General features: G+C 39.5%; 1 protein-coding gene across 7 annotated transcripts in view; it reads right to left on the bottom strand.

Moving 5' to 3' along the window:
- LOC139746192 (uncharacterized) overlaps window positions 1-17,644 on the bottom strand; it is a 185,024-nt gene that overhangs the window by 87,916 nt on the left and 79,464 nt on the right. For 6 of the 7 annotated variants that reach the window (XR_011712100.1, XM_071657115.1, XM_071657111.1 and 3 more), the window contains 6 exons: window positions 16,993-17,058; window positions 15,550-15,807; window positions 7,839-8,027; window positions 7,570-7,632; window positions 6,795-6,881; window positions 497-735 (listed from right to left, as the gene is read on the bottom strand). Coding sequence is in view for 6 of the 7 variants with exons in the window: in XM_071657115.1 (XP_071513216.1) it covers window positions 497-735; window positions 6,795-6,881; window positions 7,570-7,632; window positions 7,839-8,027; window positions 15,550-15,807; window positions 16,993-17,058 (902 nt within the window). In the remaining variant the exon portion in view is untranslated. The remainder of the gene's footprint in view (window positions 1-496; window positions 736-6,794; window positions 6,882-7,569; window positions 7,633-7,838; window positions 8,028-15,549; window positions 15,808-16,992; window positions 17,059-17,644) is intronic. The other variant, XM_071657112.1, reaches the window with a different exon arrangement.

The raw sequence follows: 17,644 nt of genomic DNA, 5'->3' as shown, positions 1-17,644 counted from the left end.
AAATTTACAAAACCCTTAAGTAGGTATGCCCTTCTCCTAATTCTCCCATTATGAACTGCTTGAAACCAGAAGTTCCTGAAACTTTAAGCTACCTGTCACTAAAATGGCCAAGTTTCTCCTTTGTCTGTATTATATTTCCTTGCTACTGTTTATCATTTCTATTTAAAGAATTTGAAGTTTACAAGAAAAAATTGGAATATCTGTACTTATTCTAGATCTTTTATGCTTAGTCACAATTACTCAAGAAGCATTTTTCTGAGGACCCTTGCAACCTAAGGCTTCTCTACACTGAAGCAGGGACAGATAAACTCCTTTGAGGTGAAAAGTTCTTTGATAACAATGCACTCTCTTTTGCCAATGGTGACATCATGTGAAGTGCAACATCAAGCAGGCAGAGTCCAGTAAGATAAACATCTTAATTCTAATCAATGGATATTGAGACAGAGATATATCAACTAATGAAAATAAAATACTTCAGTTCAACTCTTATACTTACAGACACAACTGCACTCCTAATTTCCAGCATCATTTCATTATCTTTTGTTGGTACATAATGTACAAGCATAAGGTCTGTGTTAACTCTGAGGTGAACATAATCAATTCTGATGAGAGGGGGTGCCCAAGTTTGCTTCTTGTGTCTCAACAGCCCCCACCTCCACAACACAACTGGGTCTCTACGAGGAATGGGCTGCCAACCTTTTTGAGTCCACTTGTAGGAATCAATGGGTGCCTTAGCTGTAATTACATATTGAAAGCTTTAAGGCATTCCTGTGTTAGCAAGATGTAATTCTATATGAGAGTAAATGATATCAAAACTAAATGTCCTTTGGCACTTAATTTCTGCAGTCGTAAAGAGTAATGACAGATAATAAGAGAAAAGAAGAGGTATTCAGGTTCTGAAATGAGCAATCAACTTAGTTCACTTACTTTTTCAAGTTTTCCTGCCTTATGTGCTTGCCATCAGAGGACTTTGCAAAAAAATCAACCTTAATCCTATTTTTAGACAAGATGGAAATAATGTCAGCAGAAACTTTTAATAGCCGAGGGTGACAAATGTCCCTCTAAAAATTCTACAAAAAATTTAAATACATGGAGATGACCTTAATGACTATGAAAGTTAACCTTAAAAACCCCTTCTCAAGCTGTCTGAATCAATGGTACTCTTCTTGATTTTTACTGGAACTAAATCTATCAAGATCATATCAGAGTTGGATTTAATCATTCCTGTGAGGGGGTCAGTCAACTGGAGGACATGCACTGATCCAGCACCAATATAAAAGCACGTTACTGAAACATCATAACAATGAAAAGAGGCCATATGCCAGCCATCCTATCTAAATAATGATGTTATCAATAGCCAATGATGATTAAGATAGGGAATTAAAGCCAATGAGAGAAACCAGAAATGATGACATATCCCACAAAATTCAAATGGCAATGGGAACTGGACATTTCTTATGGAAACCCCTCCAAATCTACCTATGGATCACGTTACAATCTAAATAATCTCAAAACATAAAAATCCATAAACTTAATTGTCTGATCACACTGATGGTACAAAATTTAGAAAAAAGATGGATTTGTATGTGGCATTTATGGATCTGGAGAAGGCATATGACAGGGTTGATAGAGATGCTTTGTGGAAGGTTTTAAGATTATATGGTGTGAAGGTAAGTTGCTGGAAGCAGTGAAAAGTTTTTAGCAAGGATGTAAGGCATGTGTAAAAGTAAGAAGAGAAGAAAGTGATTGGTTCCCAGTGAATGTCGGTTTGCAGCAGGGGTGTGTGATATCCCCATGATTGTTTAATCTGTTTATGGAAGGGGTGGTTAGGGAGGTAAATGCAGGAGTTTTGGAGAGAGGGGTGTGAATTCAGTCTGTTGTGGATGAGAGGGCCTGGGAATTGAGTCAATTGTTGTTTGTCGATGATACAGCTCTAGTAGTTGATTTGGGTGGGAAACTGAATTAGTTGGTGACTGAGTCTGGATAAGTGTGTGAAAGGAGAAAATTGAGAGTAAATGTGAATAAGAGGAAGGTTATCAGGTTCAGAAGGGTTAAGGGACAAGTTAATTAGAAACTAAGTGTGAATGGAGAAAAATTGGAGGAAGTGAAGTGTTTTAGATATCTGGGAGTGGACTTGGCAGCAGATGGAACTGTGGATGCAGAAGTGAGTCACAGGGTGGGGGAGAAGGTGATGGTTCTGGGAGCGATGAAGAATGTGTGGAAGGAGAGAATGTTATCTTGGAGAGCAAAAATGGGTATGTTTGAAGGAATAGTAGTTCTAACAATGTTATATGGTTGCGAGGCATGGGCTATAGATAGGGTTGTACAGGGAGGAGGGTAAATGTGTTGGAAATGAAATGTTTAAAGACAATAAGTGGTATGAGGTAGTTTGATCAAGTAAGTAATGAAAGGGTAACTGAGATGTATGGAAATAAAAAGAGAGTGGTTGAGAGAGCAGAAGAGGGTGTGTTGAAATGGTTTGGACATATGGAGAGAATGAGTGAGGAAAGATTAACAAAGGGGATACATGTGTCAAAGGTAGAAGGAACAAAGAGAAGTGGGAGACCAAACCGGAGGTGAAAGGATGGAGTGAAAAAGATTTTGAGCAAACAGGGCCTGAACATACAGGAGGGTGAAAGGTGTGCAAGGAATAGAGTGAACTGGAACAATGTGGTGTCCTGGGGTGATGGGCTGTCAATGGACTGAACCAGGGCATGTGAAGCATCTGCAGTAAACCATGGAAAGGTCTGTGGAGCCTGAATGTGGATAGGGAGCTGTGGTTTTGGTGCATTACACATGACAACTAGAGACTGAGTCTGAATGAATGTGGCCTTTTTCGTCTGTTTTCCTGGTGCTAACTCACTGAAGGGAGGGTAGCAATGCTGCTTCCTGTTGGGGTGGGGTTGCAACAGGAATGGATAAAGGCAAGCAAGTATGAATATGTACATGTGTATGTGTGCATATGTTAGCATGTGTGTATGTATATTTATGTATATGCATGTATATGGGCATTTATGTATATATAAGTGTACATGAGTGGATTCACCTGTTTCCTGGAACTACATGGCTGGCACGAGAAACAGCGATTATGTAAAACAAATAAATAATACATATATAATACATATGAATATGTATGTATATGTGTGTTATCCCTAAGGATAGGGGAGAAAGAATACTTCCCATGCATTCCCTGTGTGTTGTAGAAGGCAACTAAAAGGGGATGGAGAGCAGGGGAGCTGAAAATCCTTCCCTCTTGTTTTTTACTTTTCCAAAAAAGGAACACAGAAGGGGCCCAAATGAGGATATTCCCTCAAAGGCTCAGTCCTCTGTTCTTAACGCTACCTTGTAAATGCGGGAAATGGCGAATATGTATGGAAAAACTGTATTTTTTTTTTCTTTGTCGCTGTCTCCCGCGTTTGCGAGGTAGCGCAAGGAAACAGACGAAAGAAATGGCCCAACCCACCCCCATACACATGTATATACATACGTCCACACACGCAAATATACATACCTACACAGCTTTCCATGGTTTACTGTATATGGTTTACTGTGTATTTATGTATATATGTATGTGTAAATGAGTGGATGGACCATTCTTCGTCTGTTTCCTGGTGCTACCTTGCTGACATGGGAAACAGTGATTAAATGTAATAAATAAATAAATCTATGTAATATATTCATTTCCATTTTCATTCAAATGGGATGGATTAATTAAACAAAGCTTTTTAGTTCATGTTAAAGCATCTCATGCCCTGTGTGCTTAAATGAATCATAGGCTTCCAGGTTATTATACATAACTTTTACTATTATCAAGCATGATCTGATGTCTGTCAGGTGAGACTTCATTCTCCAATCACATTTTCATCTACATATGCAAAGTTCATAAAATACAACTCCTAATTCTTCTCCATTCAACCTTATATTTCACTGTGCCAGCCAATGTCTTTCAAAATTAAAATTCATCTTGTTAGCATTTACTTTTAACACTGTCCTCCTATATACTTCAAAGCAACCTCCTACTTCATTCAACTCTCCTTGTTAAGCAAACAGAAAAGTACCTTCTTCATACAACTGTGGTAATCACCATTCTCTCAACATGGCTCATTAGCACACTGCAAACATCCCATCTCACTCTCACCTCACATAATGCTTCATCTATAAAACTTGATATACCAGTGGTAACATTAACCCTCTGATTGCTGATGAACCATGTATGAACTGGGGAAACTCTGACAGTTGATTGTGAGTATGCCATATACGGTCTGGTGCATTTAGAAATCCTGGGTGCACCAAATAGCAAAGGATTAAGTCAGGAAGGAATAACTGGCTACTCAGACACCATTTCCACATTTTTTGCACATATTCTTTCAACTCGGCTGGTCAGTAACTATCAAGATGCCATGAAGAACAGTATACTATTTTTCAATTACTCAGGCAGCAAATCTTTTTCTTATAGATGTACAAAGACGTATAAAGAATTATACTTTTTTTTTTTTTTTTGCTTGCCGCTGTCTCCCGCGTTTGCGAGGTAGCGCAAGGAAACAGACGAAAGAAATGGCCCAACCCACCCCCATACACATGTATATACATACGTCCACACACACATACACAGCTTTCCATGGTTTACCCCAGACGCTTCACATGCCCTGCTTCAATCCACTGACAGCACGTCAACCCCGGTATACCACATTGCTCCAATTCACTCTATTCCTTGCCCTCCTTTCACCCTCCTGCATGTTCAGGCCCTGATCACACAAAATCTTTTTCACTCCATCTTTCCACCTCCAATTTGGTCTCCCTCTTCTCCTCGTTTCCTCCACCTCCGACACATATATCCTCTTGGTCAACCTTTCCTCACTCATTCTCTCCATGTGCCCAAACCATTTCAAAACACCCTCTTCTGCTCTCTCAACCACGCTCTTTTTATTTCCACACATCTCTCTTACCCTTACGTTACTTACTCGATCAAACCACCTCACACCACACACTGTCCTCAAACATCTCATTTCCAGCACATCCATCCTCCTGCGCACCACTCTATCCATAGCCCACGCCTCGCAACCATACAACATTGTTGGAACCACTATTCCTTCAAACATACCCATTTTTGCTTTCCGAGATAATGTTCTCAACTTCCACACATTCTTCAAGGCTCCCAGAATTTTCGCCCCCTCCCCCACCCTATGATCCACTTCCGCTTCCATGGTTCCATTCGCTGCCAGATCCACTCCCAGATATCTAAAACACTTTACTTCCTCCAGTTTTTCTCCATTCAAACTCACCTCCCAATTGACTTGACCCTCAACCCTACTGTACCTAATAACCTCGCTCTTATTCACATTTACTCTTAACTTTCTTCTTTCACACACTTTACCAAACTCAGTCACCAGCTTCTGCAGTTTCTCACATGAATCAGCCACCAGCGCTGTATCATCAGCGAACAACAACTGACTCACTTCCCAAGCTCTCTCATCCCCAACAGACTTCATACTTGCCCCTCTTTCCAAATTATGTAAACAATGGGACTAATACTACTGGAAATTCTAACATATTTGCATAATGGAATGTGTATATATTATGCCATTATATTGGACACATTGCATGCCTTGCAGTGTTGCAGCTTTACATATGAGTAACAAGTTGCTATGGTGATGCATACATCACTTGTTCAAAAAAAGAGTTCTTTCAAAGGGTAAGATGGTAAGATCAAACAACTAACAGAATTCTTTCTAACTTTCCTATAAAGTGCTACACTGAGGGCACACTAAATATCTAAGTAGCCAAAGTCAGAGAATAAAACTATCTTGACTCATTTCCATATTCAACCCTGACTGTTCATGCTTACCAGCATTAACCCTCATAGAAGCAATACAAGTAGAAGACCCCAACTCAAGCAACCCAAAAACTGAAATGCTCCAAAAACTGGAAACAGAGCTACATCTACGAATATTACATATAACCAACTTGAAAGGAAGAAGCCAAATTAGGGAAGTTTGGAAAGCAAAACCTTCTACCATGTCATAAAACGCTTTAAAGATGTATGGGCCATGATTAAAGATTATGCAAGTCCCTAAGTGATGTAGTCATATCAGGAAGATCACTGGTATATCTTGTGCCAATACCATATTGATGATCTGAAAGAAGTATTTTAGAACATTAGAGTGAAGGAGAGTTTCAAAGATTTTTAGGACAACAGAAGTAAGAGCAATGGGATGATAGTCAGAAGGATTAGAATAATGTTTCCCAATAAACAAAGGCATACATACAAGAAAAAGTTTGGGTTTTTAGAAAGATGAAACAGATAGGCAAGGATCAGAGTTAAATCAACAGTGCATTCCTTTGGGGCTTGAGGAGGCATACCTTCTTGTAGGTGGAAGAGCATCCCTCAATAGTCTGTAATCATTCACATATGTAAATTCTATACTACAGTGTTAGTGCAACTTGCTTATATTTTACTTCTATGTTAGTGTAAGGCCTGTCCAATGATACCTTGCTAACAGTTGATAATATAATTGTAGGATGTAAAAAATATCCAAAGATAAAAGAGGCCAATGTGATTAGTGTGAATAATTGTAATGGTGAGTAGCAACTGGCGTTTCATTGGAAAGACTGCAAACAATGCCTGTAAACTGCTGAAGTAACATGAACTTTCATCAAGTATCAAATGTAGAATGAAAAGAGTTAGATAAAACTGCATGGATAACTTACAACAATATGCATTTAAATTTAATACTGAAAAGTCTGGATATCAAAGACTCCCATTACACAATATAATGAAGCTTCTGTAAGCTTACTGTTGGCAGGTTTTGTTACAAGATATGCCTCCCCGGCCTCAGGATTCTTGATGGGAAGCTGAGTCTTTTGACTTCTGTCCAGATTTTCTGAAAGGAAAGCAAAGTGGGCAAAAGCAAGATACAATCCATACAAAGAAACATGACAAAGTCCATCATTCCAAATACAGAAAATAGTACATTCTTTATGTATATAAAAAATACAATAAAGACACAGTACAATCACATTTGAAAAGCTTCTTATGATATTCTTTCCACATTAGAAAGGTAAATTGTTCTACAAAATATAAATTGGACAAAATATGCAACATAAGATAATCTGAAACTACAAAAAACAAAACAAGCTAATTAACATTAATGACTGCAAAGACATCATTATTCAACAACACATTCGTTAGATCTTTAATCTAAACACCAAAAGTATCAAGATAAATTGTATTCAAACAAATTCAAGCAAGTAAATGTGACAAAAGAAATGCAAAAATAAGATAGCCTGAAACAACAAAAATACAGTACAGTAACTGCAATACAGTTGTCCTTAACAAGTACAAAATCACAGGACCTTACTTATCTACTTCTCAAAACACCAATCATAACCTACAAGGGTTTATGCAACTAAACCTTTTACTGTAGACCAAATTCTTCACCTAAGAAAGTGCAATTTTTATCATTGTATAGATTTTCATGATTAAAAAGATTATCACCTGGATCACTAAATCCCTCACTGATATGGAGCAAATACTGTTTCATAAAACAGTCACAAAAACTTAATACATACCTAAGATACGAACTATTCGTTTCCTCATCATTCTATGACCATACAGGTATAGTCCAAGTTTATCTGTAGAAAGATTTAATTAGCTTAAAAAGTATTCTTTTAAATGCTATCCCAGAGAATCTTAGTGTTGCATTTACACGTTACTCAGTTTGTTATCAAAAAGATTTATTGAGAGAAAAGCAATACTGTGGGTATGTAAAATCAGTGAATATCATCTTTTATGCAACATAATACCAATGTAAAGTACAAAAGGAACAATTAAGAGTAACCTGGAGCTATGAGTTCTTCTTGCCCATCTTGCTGTTGATGTATTTCAGCTTTTACCTCAATGTCAAGGTCCTCTAATTTCAGGGGTATGCAGCCTACTTCCCTCATATGACTGGTGCTAATCTTGTACAGTTTTTCCTCAATTAAGGAATAGTCAGCAGGCAGAAATGCTTGTTGTTTGCTCTTCTTGCCTAAAAAGAATATCTCTACTAAGTGAAAAAAAAATATGAACAAATTGGAAGGTTCATAACAGCAGTAAAAAGAAGTAAAACAAAATGTAAAATCAAAACTGATAGGAAGCTGGTTAATGGCCTAGCTGAACTTTGATGCCCATGGATCTATCAAAATAAAGTAAAAGCCTTACAATTTTCCCTTCTGATAGTCCTTTTGCTCCAGCACATTTACACTGTAGCATCATGGTACTCTGCAACATATCCTCAGAAACTGTACTATTCACTGCACAGTGTTGCTCCAACTTCTCTGTCTTTTGCTCCTTTCCTTTTAGTTTATAATTTTCTGATTCCTTACCTCTACTCTTTATCCTCAATGTGACTGCTAAGGCACCCTCAGTCTATTCATACATCCTTACTTTTATGACTTGAAAAAGCATACACACCAAAATTGCAGTGCAGATAAATTTTGATGTACCAATTTACAACAGATGGGACAATCACCAGAGCATGAAAAGGTTACCAATTAAAGGTACAAAGACGCTGCTAACTAGTAAGTACAATATACCAAAACATATGAAGAACTTAATTGCAAGTAATAACAAGATGTTACCATGACCATCAAAGCAGGGTTAACGTAAAAGTATGAAGAACAGTACGGAGTGCCAATGACAGTCAGAGAGTTCTTAAGAACTTAGAAGATTCAGCACTATCATGGAAGGATGTAGATTTAGAATCTACCAGAAAACCAAAAAACACACAAAAAAGGCATTCTCAGACTGGCAAGCACCAGGAAGGAATATGAGCAAGGACAGTGTGTGTCTCTGTGCATATGTGAATAATAATGGAAAACATGAGATCTGTAATTGCGGAGTACGTTAAACAAGCTAGAGAGTTCTACAAGACTTTGGAAAAGGTTCAAGTTATCTGTTACAACAATGAGATTAGCTGATTCCTCCAGGATCACTTAGAAACTGCTTCTTCAGAATTTCTTTTTCAAAAGCGAAGAAGTATCTAGGAAAAAAAAAAAATTTCTACATCTGATGATCTGAAAGCAGTACTTTTCATCCTGCATTTGATCACCTGTGCTACTAAGGTGCAAAAGGGCACTATTCCTGCCTCTAATAATAATACCTCTGGTCCAGTTCATGAATCTAGTAATTACTTCACACAAGAACATATAGACTGAAACAATCAAAGCAGTACCTCACATTGCTGAAAGGCTAAAGCAAGGCAAAGCAGGAAAGGTGTGGAGCTACAACTTCCCCACAAAAGATACCTACAACTACATGAATATCATTTTCAATTAGGCTAAAAATTGGTAAAGTGTAGAGCTACAGAAACTGATGAAAGATTAGATACTGTAACACACAATGTAGACTTAATATTACTCTATACTTTTTTTTTTTTTTTTTTTTTTTTTTTTTATACTTTGTCGCTGTCTCCCGCGTTTGCGAGGTAGCGCTAGGAAACAGACGAAAGAAATGGCCCCCCCCCCATACACATGTACATACACACGTCCACACACGCAAATATACATACCTACACAGCTTTCCATGGTTTACCCCAGACGCTTCACATGCCTTGCTTCAATCCACTGACAGCACGTCAACCCCTGTATACCACATGACTCCAATTCACTCTATTTCTTGCCCTCCTTTCACCCTCCTGCATGTTCAGACCCCGATCACACAAAATCTTTTTCACTCCATCTTTCCACCTCCAATTTGGTCTCCCTCTTCTCCTCGTTCCCTCCACCTCCGACACATATATCCTCTTGGTCAATCTCTCCTCACTCATTCTCTCCATGTGCCCAAACCATTTCAAAATACCCTCTTCTGCTCTCTCAACCACGCTCTTTTTATTTCCACACATCTCTCTTACCCTTACGTTACTTACTCGATCAAACCACCTCACACCACACATTGTCCTCAAACATCTCATTTCCAGCACATCCATCCTCCTGCGCACATCTCTATCCATAGCCCACGCCTCGCAACCATACAACATTGTTGGAACCACTATTCCCTCAAACATACCCATTTTTGCTTTCCGAGATAATGTTCTCGACTTCCACACATTTTTCAAGGCTCCCAAAATTTTCGCCCCCTCCCCCACCCTATGATCCACTTCCGCTTCCATGGTTCCATCCGCTGACAGATCCACTCCCAGATATCTAAAACACTTCACTTCCTCCAGTTTTTCTCCATTCAAACTCACCTCCCAATTGACTTGACCCTCACCCCTACTGTACCTAATAACCTTGCTCTTATTCACATTTACTCTCAACTTTCTTCTTCCACACACTTTACCAAACTCAGTCACCAGCTTCTGCAGTTTCCCACATGAATCAGCCACCAGCGCTGTATCATCAGCGAACAACAACTGACTCACTTCCCAAGCTCTCTCATCCCCAACAGACTTCATACTTGCCCCTCTTTCCAGGACTCTTGCATTTACCTCCCTTACAACCCCATCCATAAACAAATTAAACAACCATGGAGACATCACACACCCCTGGCGCAAACCTACATTCACTGAGAACCAATCACTTTCCTCTCTTCCTACACGTACACATGCCTTACATCCTCGATAAAAACTTTTCACTGCTTCTAACAACTTGCCTCCCACACCATATATTCTTAATACCTTCCACAGAGCATCTCTATCAACTCTATCATATGCCTTCTCCAGATCCATAAATGCTACATACAAATCCATTTGCTTTTCTAAGTATTTCTCACATACATTCTTCAAAGCAAACACCTGATCCACACATCCTCTACCACTTCTGAAACCGCACTGCTCTTCCCCAATCTGATGCTCTGTACATGCCTTCACCCTCTCAATCAATACCCTCCCATATAATTTACCAGGAATACTCAACAAACTTATACCTCTGTAATTTGAGCACTCACTCTTATCCCCTTTGCCTTTGTACAATGGCACTATGCACGCATTCCGCCAATCCTCAGGCACCTCACCATGAGTCATACATACATTAAATAACCTTACCAACCAGTCAACAATACAGTCACCCCCTTTCTTAATAAATTCCACTGCGATACCATCCAAACCTGCTGCCTTGCCGGCTTTCATCTTCCGCAAAGCTTTTACTACCTCTTCTCTGTTTACCAAATCATTTTCCCTAACCCTCTCACTTTGCACACCACCTCGACCAAAACACCCTATATCTGCCACTCTGTCATCAGACACATTCAACAAACCTTCAAAATACTCATTCCATCTCCTTCTCACATCACCGCTACTTGTTATCACCTCCCCATTTACGCCCTTCACTGAAGTTCCCATTTGCTCCCTTGTCTTACGCACCCTATTTACCTCCTTCCAGAACATCTTTTTATTCTCCCTAAAATTTACTGATAGATAGGTAGTATGTTTGAGGAAAGGAACCTGGATGTTTTGGCTCTGAGTGAAACGAAGCTCAAGGGTAAAGGGGAAGAGTGGTTTGGAAATGTCTGGGGAGTGAAGTCAGGGGTTAGTGAGAGGACAAGAGCAAGGGAAGGAGTAGCAATACTCCTGAAACAGGAGTTGTGGGAGTATGTGATAGAATGTAAGAAAGTAAATTCTCGATTAATATGGGTAAAATTGAAAGTTGATGGAGAGAGGTGGGTGATTATTGGTGCATATGCACCTGGGCATGAGAAGAAAGATCAGGAGAGGCAAGTGTTTTGGGAGCAGCTAAATGAGTGTGTTAGCGGTTTTGATGCACGAGACCGGGTTATAGTGATGGGTGATTTGAATGCAAAGGTGAGTAATGTGGCAGTTGAGGGAATAATTGGTATGCATGGGGTGTTCAGTGTTGTAAATGGAAATGGTGAAGAGCTTGTAGATTTATGTGCTGAAAAAGGACTGATGATTGGGAATACCTGGTTTAAAAAGCGAGATATACATAAGTATACTTATGTAAGTAGGAGAGATGGCCAGAGAGCGTTATTGGATTACGTGTTAATTGACAGGCGTGCGAAAGAGAGACTTTTGGATGTTAATGTGCTGAGAGGTGCAACTGGAGGGATGTCTGATCATTATCTTGTGGAGGCTAAGGTGAAGATTAGTATGGGTTTTCAGAAAAGAGGAGTGAATGTTGGGGTGAAGAAAGTGGTGAGAGTAAGTGAGCTTGGGAAGGAGACCTGTGTGGGGAAGTACCAGGAGAGACTGTGTACAGAATGGAAAAAGGTGAGAACAATGGAAGTAAGGGGAGTGGGGGAGGAATGGGATGTATTTAGGGAATCAGTGATGGATTGCGCAAAAGATGCTTGTGGCATGAGAAGAGTGGGAGGTGGGCTGTTTAGAAAGGGTAGTGAGTGGTGGGATGAAGAAGTAAGAGTATTAGTGAAAGAGAAGAGAGAGGCATTTGGACGATTTTTGCAGGGAAAAAATGCAATTGAGTGGGAGAAGAAAGAGACTCTATACTTATGATTTATAAATAATGAATCTATAAACAGTGAAAACTGAAGAGCCATAAGTTGGTGAAAAAATCTGTTTATGGATGGTGTGGCTGGATGCTGTTCTTGGTTTCCATCTACAATACAAAATCAATCAAAACTATTTGTCCACCCACAATACTTTACTTCCCATCTAGATGCCAAAAAGTCTGACGCAAGGAAATTAAATTTTCACAGCAAATTGAAACTGTCCATCAAAGTCAGTATCAAATGTAAATATTCTTCACCTAACAATTTGATATAGTGGTGAAATTCTTAAAACAAGCTGAGAAGTATGTGCATTAAACTGTTAGTCAAATCTTAATCTACTGTGCCATAGTACAGAAAGAAATCATAAAACTACTTATGGGTAACAAAACATAAAATTACTTGTGGGATGCCACCGCAGAATGAAAGGTCTCTCCAACGTTAAACCTATATGTCTCTCCTCTACTGTTCTATCTTGCAAGCATGGACAGCTTACCCATACGAAGGAGGAGGGGTAAGAAGAGAAACTTTCTGGTAAGAAGACAATACCTAGAAGTGGATAAAATACCTTCTTATGGCAGACCAAAAACTCTCCTGACAGAGGAATCCCAGGCCACACAGGTTCTTAAAACCAATGTGTCTAGATTAAAAAACTAAGAAAGTCTACTAGAAAAAAAATCTCTTGAAAAAGATTTCTATGACTTGGTAACATAAGAGCTATTAGACTTGAGTCACACTTAACCAATTATCCTGAGTTTGGATTATTTTCGTCCATAAGTTATCTAATGTATACGTTCAGGGTGTGATAGGTATGCATGGGGTGTTAATGGAAGAGTGCTTGATAAAGAGGACTAACTTCCAACAGACCACAAGCATCATGCGAGAAAGAATATGGAAGAAATGACTAAGTCAAAATAGCTCATAAGTAGAAAGCAGATCATGCTGCAATTGTCTTAAACTATCATAAATAATAATGTTCTAGAATTATGTATATTATGTAATACAAAAAAGACCATAGGTCAATATATATATATATTTTTTTTTTTTTTTTTATACTTTGTCGCTGTCTCCCGCGTTTGCGAGGTAGCGCAAGGAAACAGACGAAAGAAATGGCCCAACCCCCCCCCCATACACATGTACATACACACGTCCACACACGCAAATATACATACCTACACAGCTTTCCATGGTTTACCCCAGACGCTTCACATGCCTTGATTCACTCCACTGACAGCACGTCAACCCCTGTATACCACATCGCTCCAATTCACTCTATTCCTTGCCCTCCTTTCACCCTCCTGCATGTTCAGGCCCCGATCACACAAAATCTTTTTCACTCCATCTTTCCACCTCCAATTTGGTCTCCCTCTTCTCCTCGTTCCCTCCACCTCCGACACATATATCCTCTTGGTCAATCTTTCCTCACTCATTCTCTCCATGTGCCCAAACCATTTCAAAACACCCTCTTCTGCTCTCTCAACCACGCTCTTTTTATTTCCACACATCTCTCTTACCCTTACGTTACTTACTCGATCAAACCACCTCACACCACACATTGTCCTCAAACATCTCATTTCCAGCACATCCATCCTCCTGCGCACAACTCTATCCATAGCCCACGCCTCGCAACCATACAACATTGTTGGAACCACTATTCCTTCAAACATACCCATTTTTGCTTTCCGAGATAATGTTCTCGACTTCCACACATTTTTCAAGGCTCCCAAAATTTTCGCCCCCTCCCCCACCCTATGATCCACTTCCGCTTCCATGGTTCCATCCGCTGACAGATCCACTCCCAGATATCTAAAACACTTCACTTCCTCCAGTTTTTCTCCATTCAAACTCACCTCCCAATTGACTTGACCCTCAACCCTACTGTACCTAATAACCTTGCTCTTATTCACATTTACTCTTAACTTTCTTCTTCCACACACTTTACCAAACTCAGTCACCAGCTTCTGCAGTTTCTCACATGAATCAGCCACCAGCGCTGTATCATCAGCGAACAACAACTGACTCACTTCCCAAGCTCTCTCATCCCCAACAGACTTCATACTTGCCCCTCTTTCCAGACTCTTGCATTTACCTCCCTAACAACCCCATCCATAAACAAATTAAACAACCATGGAGACATCACACACCCCTGCCGCAAACCTACATTCACTGAGAACCAATCACTTTCCTCTCTTCCTACACGTACACATGCCTTACATCCTCGATAAAAACTTTTCACTGCTTCTAACAACTTGCCTCCCACACCATATATTCTTAATACCTTCCACAGAGCATCTCTATCAACTCTATCATATGCCTTCTCCAGATCCATAAATGCTACATACAAATCCATTTGCTTTTCTAAGTATTTCTCACATACATTCTTCAAAGCAAACACCTGATCCACACATCCTCTACCACTTCTGAAACCGCACTGCTCTTCCCCAATCTGATGCTCTGTACATGCCTTCACCCTCTCAATCAATACCCTCCCATATAATTTACCAGGAATACTCAACAAACTTATACCTCTGTAATTTGAGCACTCACTATTATCCCCTTTGCCTTTGTACAATGGCACTATGCATGCATTCCGCCAATCCTCAGGCACCTCACCATGAGTCATACATACGTTAAATAACCTTACCAACCAGTCAACAATACAGTCACCCCCTTTTTTAATAAATTCCACTGCAATACCATCCAAACCTGCTGCCTTGCCGGCTTTCATCTTCCGCAAAGCTTTTACTACCTCTTCTCTGTTTACCAAATCATTTTCCCTAACCCTCTCACTTTGCACACCACCTCGACCAAAACACCCTATATCTGCCACTCTGTCGTCAGACACATTCAACAAACCTTCAAAATACTCATTCCATCTCCTTCTCACATCACCACTACTTGTTATCACCTCCCCATTTACGCCCTTCACTGAAGTTCCCATTTGCTCCCTTGTCTTACGCACCCTATTTACCTCCTTCCAGGTATATATATATATATATATATATATATATATTTCATGTGTTTCCCAAACGCGGGAGACAGCGGCAAAAAAAAAGAAAAAAAAAAAATTCATGTGCAACATCTGTATTATATATATGTATTCAACTTACACATTCCTTTAGTTCTATAAGATGGTTCTCCAGTATAATCATCAATGAAGATTTCACATTCTTTTACCAAGTATGGCCGTGTGTCTCCAAGGTAATGTACAAGCACTTTATGGGGAACCTTGGGAGAGGTGTAACATAATCGTATAAGGTATGGCTGAGCTTCATTAATCTTCTCACACACCTCAACAATCTGATATAATCTTGGCTGTATTTGGAGTTTTCCAAGTTCCTCCCAAACTAACAAGTCAGGAGCATCATCTGAAAATTGTAAAATTATCATATAGTCCAAATAATCAGGTAAGAATTGCTGATTCATGAAGTTAAAAAATAGAGAACCTAGGATCAGATTTCACGTATGAATTCGGTAAAAAATTTCAATGGCCTAAATTGATTGGGAGACTCCTTTCCCAAATCACTAAGATTTCCTAATCAATGTAACTAAGGAGAAAAAATTTAATTTGCAGTCACCAAAGCAAAGGCGAGTGGATGTGCCTTTCTTTGACTGTTTCCTGGTACTACCTAGCTACTACGAAAAACGGTGATCAAGTATGAAAAATATACATGTGTGATATCACCATGGTTGTTTAATTTGTTTAAGGATGGGGCAAGTATGCAGTCTGTTGGGAATGAGAGAGCCTGGAAAGTGTCATTCGTTGTTCGCCAATGATACAGCACTGGTGGCTGATTCAAGTGAGAAACTGCAGAAGGAGGTGACTGAGTTTGGAAAAGTGTGTGAAAGGAGAAAATTGGGATTAAATGTGAACAAGAGCAAGGTTATTAGGTTCAGCAGGGTTGAGGGAAAAATTAGTTGGGATTCAGGTGCGAATGGAGAAAAATTGTAGGAAGAGAAGCGTTTTCAATATCTGGGAGTGAACTTGGCAGCAAATGGAACCATTGAAGTGGAAGAGAGTCATAGGATGGGGGAGAGGATGAAGGTTCTGGGAGCAAGGAAGAATGAATGGAAAGAATGTGATCTTGGAGAGCAAAAATGGGTATGCTTGACGGAATAGTAGCTCTAACAATATTATATGGCTGCGAGGCATGGGCTATAGATAGGGTTGTACGGAGGAGGGTGGATGTGTTGAGAATGAAATGTATGAGAACAATATAAGGTGTGAGGAGATTAGACAGAGTAAGTAATGAAAGGGTAAGAGAGAGGTGTTTCCTAGTGCTACCTCGCTAATGCAGGAGAAGGTGGTTAGGTATAATAAATAAATATAAAAATCAAATAACTCATGGAGACACTGTATACAGTAACTATTAATATCATCTGTATCATCTCTGTATACTTTCAACCTTTGGCTGCTTATTATGAACGTCAAGATTAGAGCAACTTATCGGTCTTGCTATTTCAATAGGAACATCTCTTTATTAGTTTATCTAATCAAGTTCTCTACTATTAATAGTCACCCAACAGTGAGTTTAGTTATCATTATGACTTACAATCATCATTGTTGTGCAGTATTCCTTTCTTGCTTCTACAGGCTGAGTATCCCTTATCTGAAATGCCTGGGACCAGAAGTGTTTCAGATTTTGGATTCTTTTGGATTTTGGAATATTTGCATATATGTAATGAGATATGAGGAAAACAGGAAGGTATGGAAACAAACTCGTTAGAGCTGAGACATACCTCAACATTTCAACCATTCAATGGTCTTCCTCAGGAGATACTGATTCCAGCATTCAGCAGGGTTGTGTTCCCCAGCAAGTGATGGTCACCCAGTCAGACGCCTTGGCATATTGCTCTCTGACTGGACTGCTTGTCCACTCATTCACAGCATTCTTCTCTGCCTATCGTGATTAGTGGATGAACCCAGACCTTGTATCAACACTGACCTTAATCCCGTCCTCTAGGTAAGCTCTCACACTATCACTAAACAGTTTGTCACTTTCCTGTAGCTGCTTTGGCATCAACTGTTTATAGCATGAGAGCTTACTGAGAGGAAAGGATTAAGAATAATGTTAAAACATTGGGTTCATCTGTTGGTCATTTCAGGCAGCAGAGATCACTGTGAACAGGTGGAGGCAGCAGGACTGCCAAGCAATCCAATCATAGTGATATGCCAAGGTGTCCAACCAGGAGAAGAGTTCCGCT

This window comes from Panulirus ornatus, chromosome 64 (genome assembly GCF_036320965.1).
Source record: "Panulirus ornatus isolate Po-2019 chromosome 64, ASM3632096v1, whole genome shotgun sequence".
Taxonomy (NCBI): Eukaryota; Metazoa; Arthropoda; class Malacostraca; order Decapoda; family Palinuridae; genus Panulirus; species Panulirus ornatus.
The sequence above is the reverse complement of the archived record's forward strand: the minus strand, read 5'-3'. Positions and strand labels throughout refer to the sequence as shown.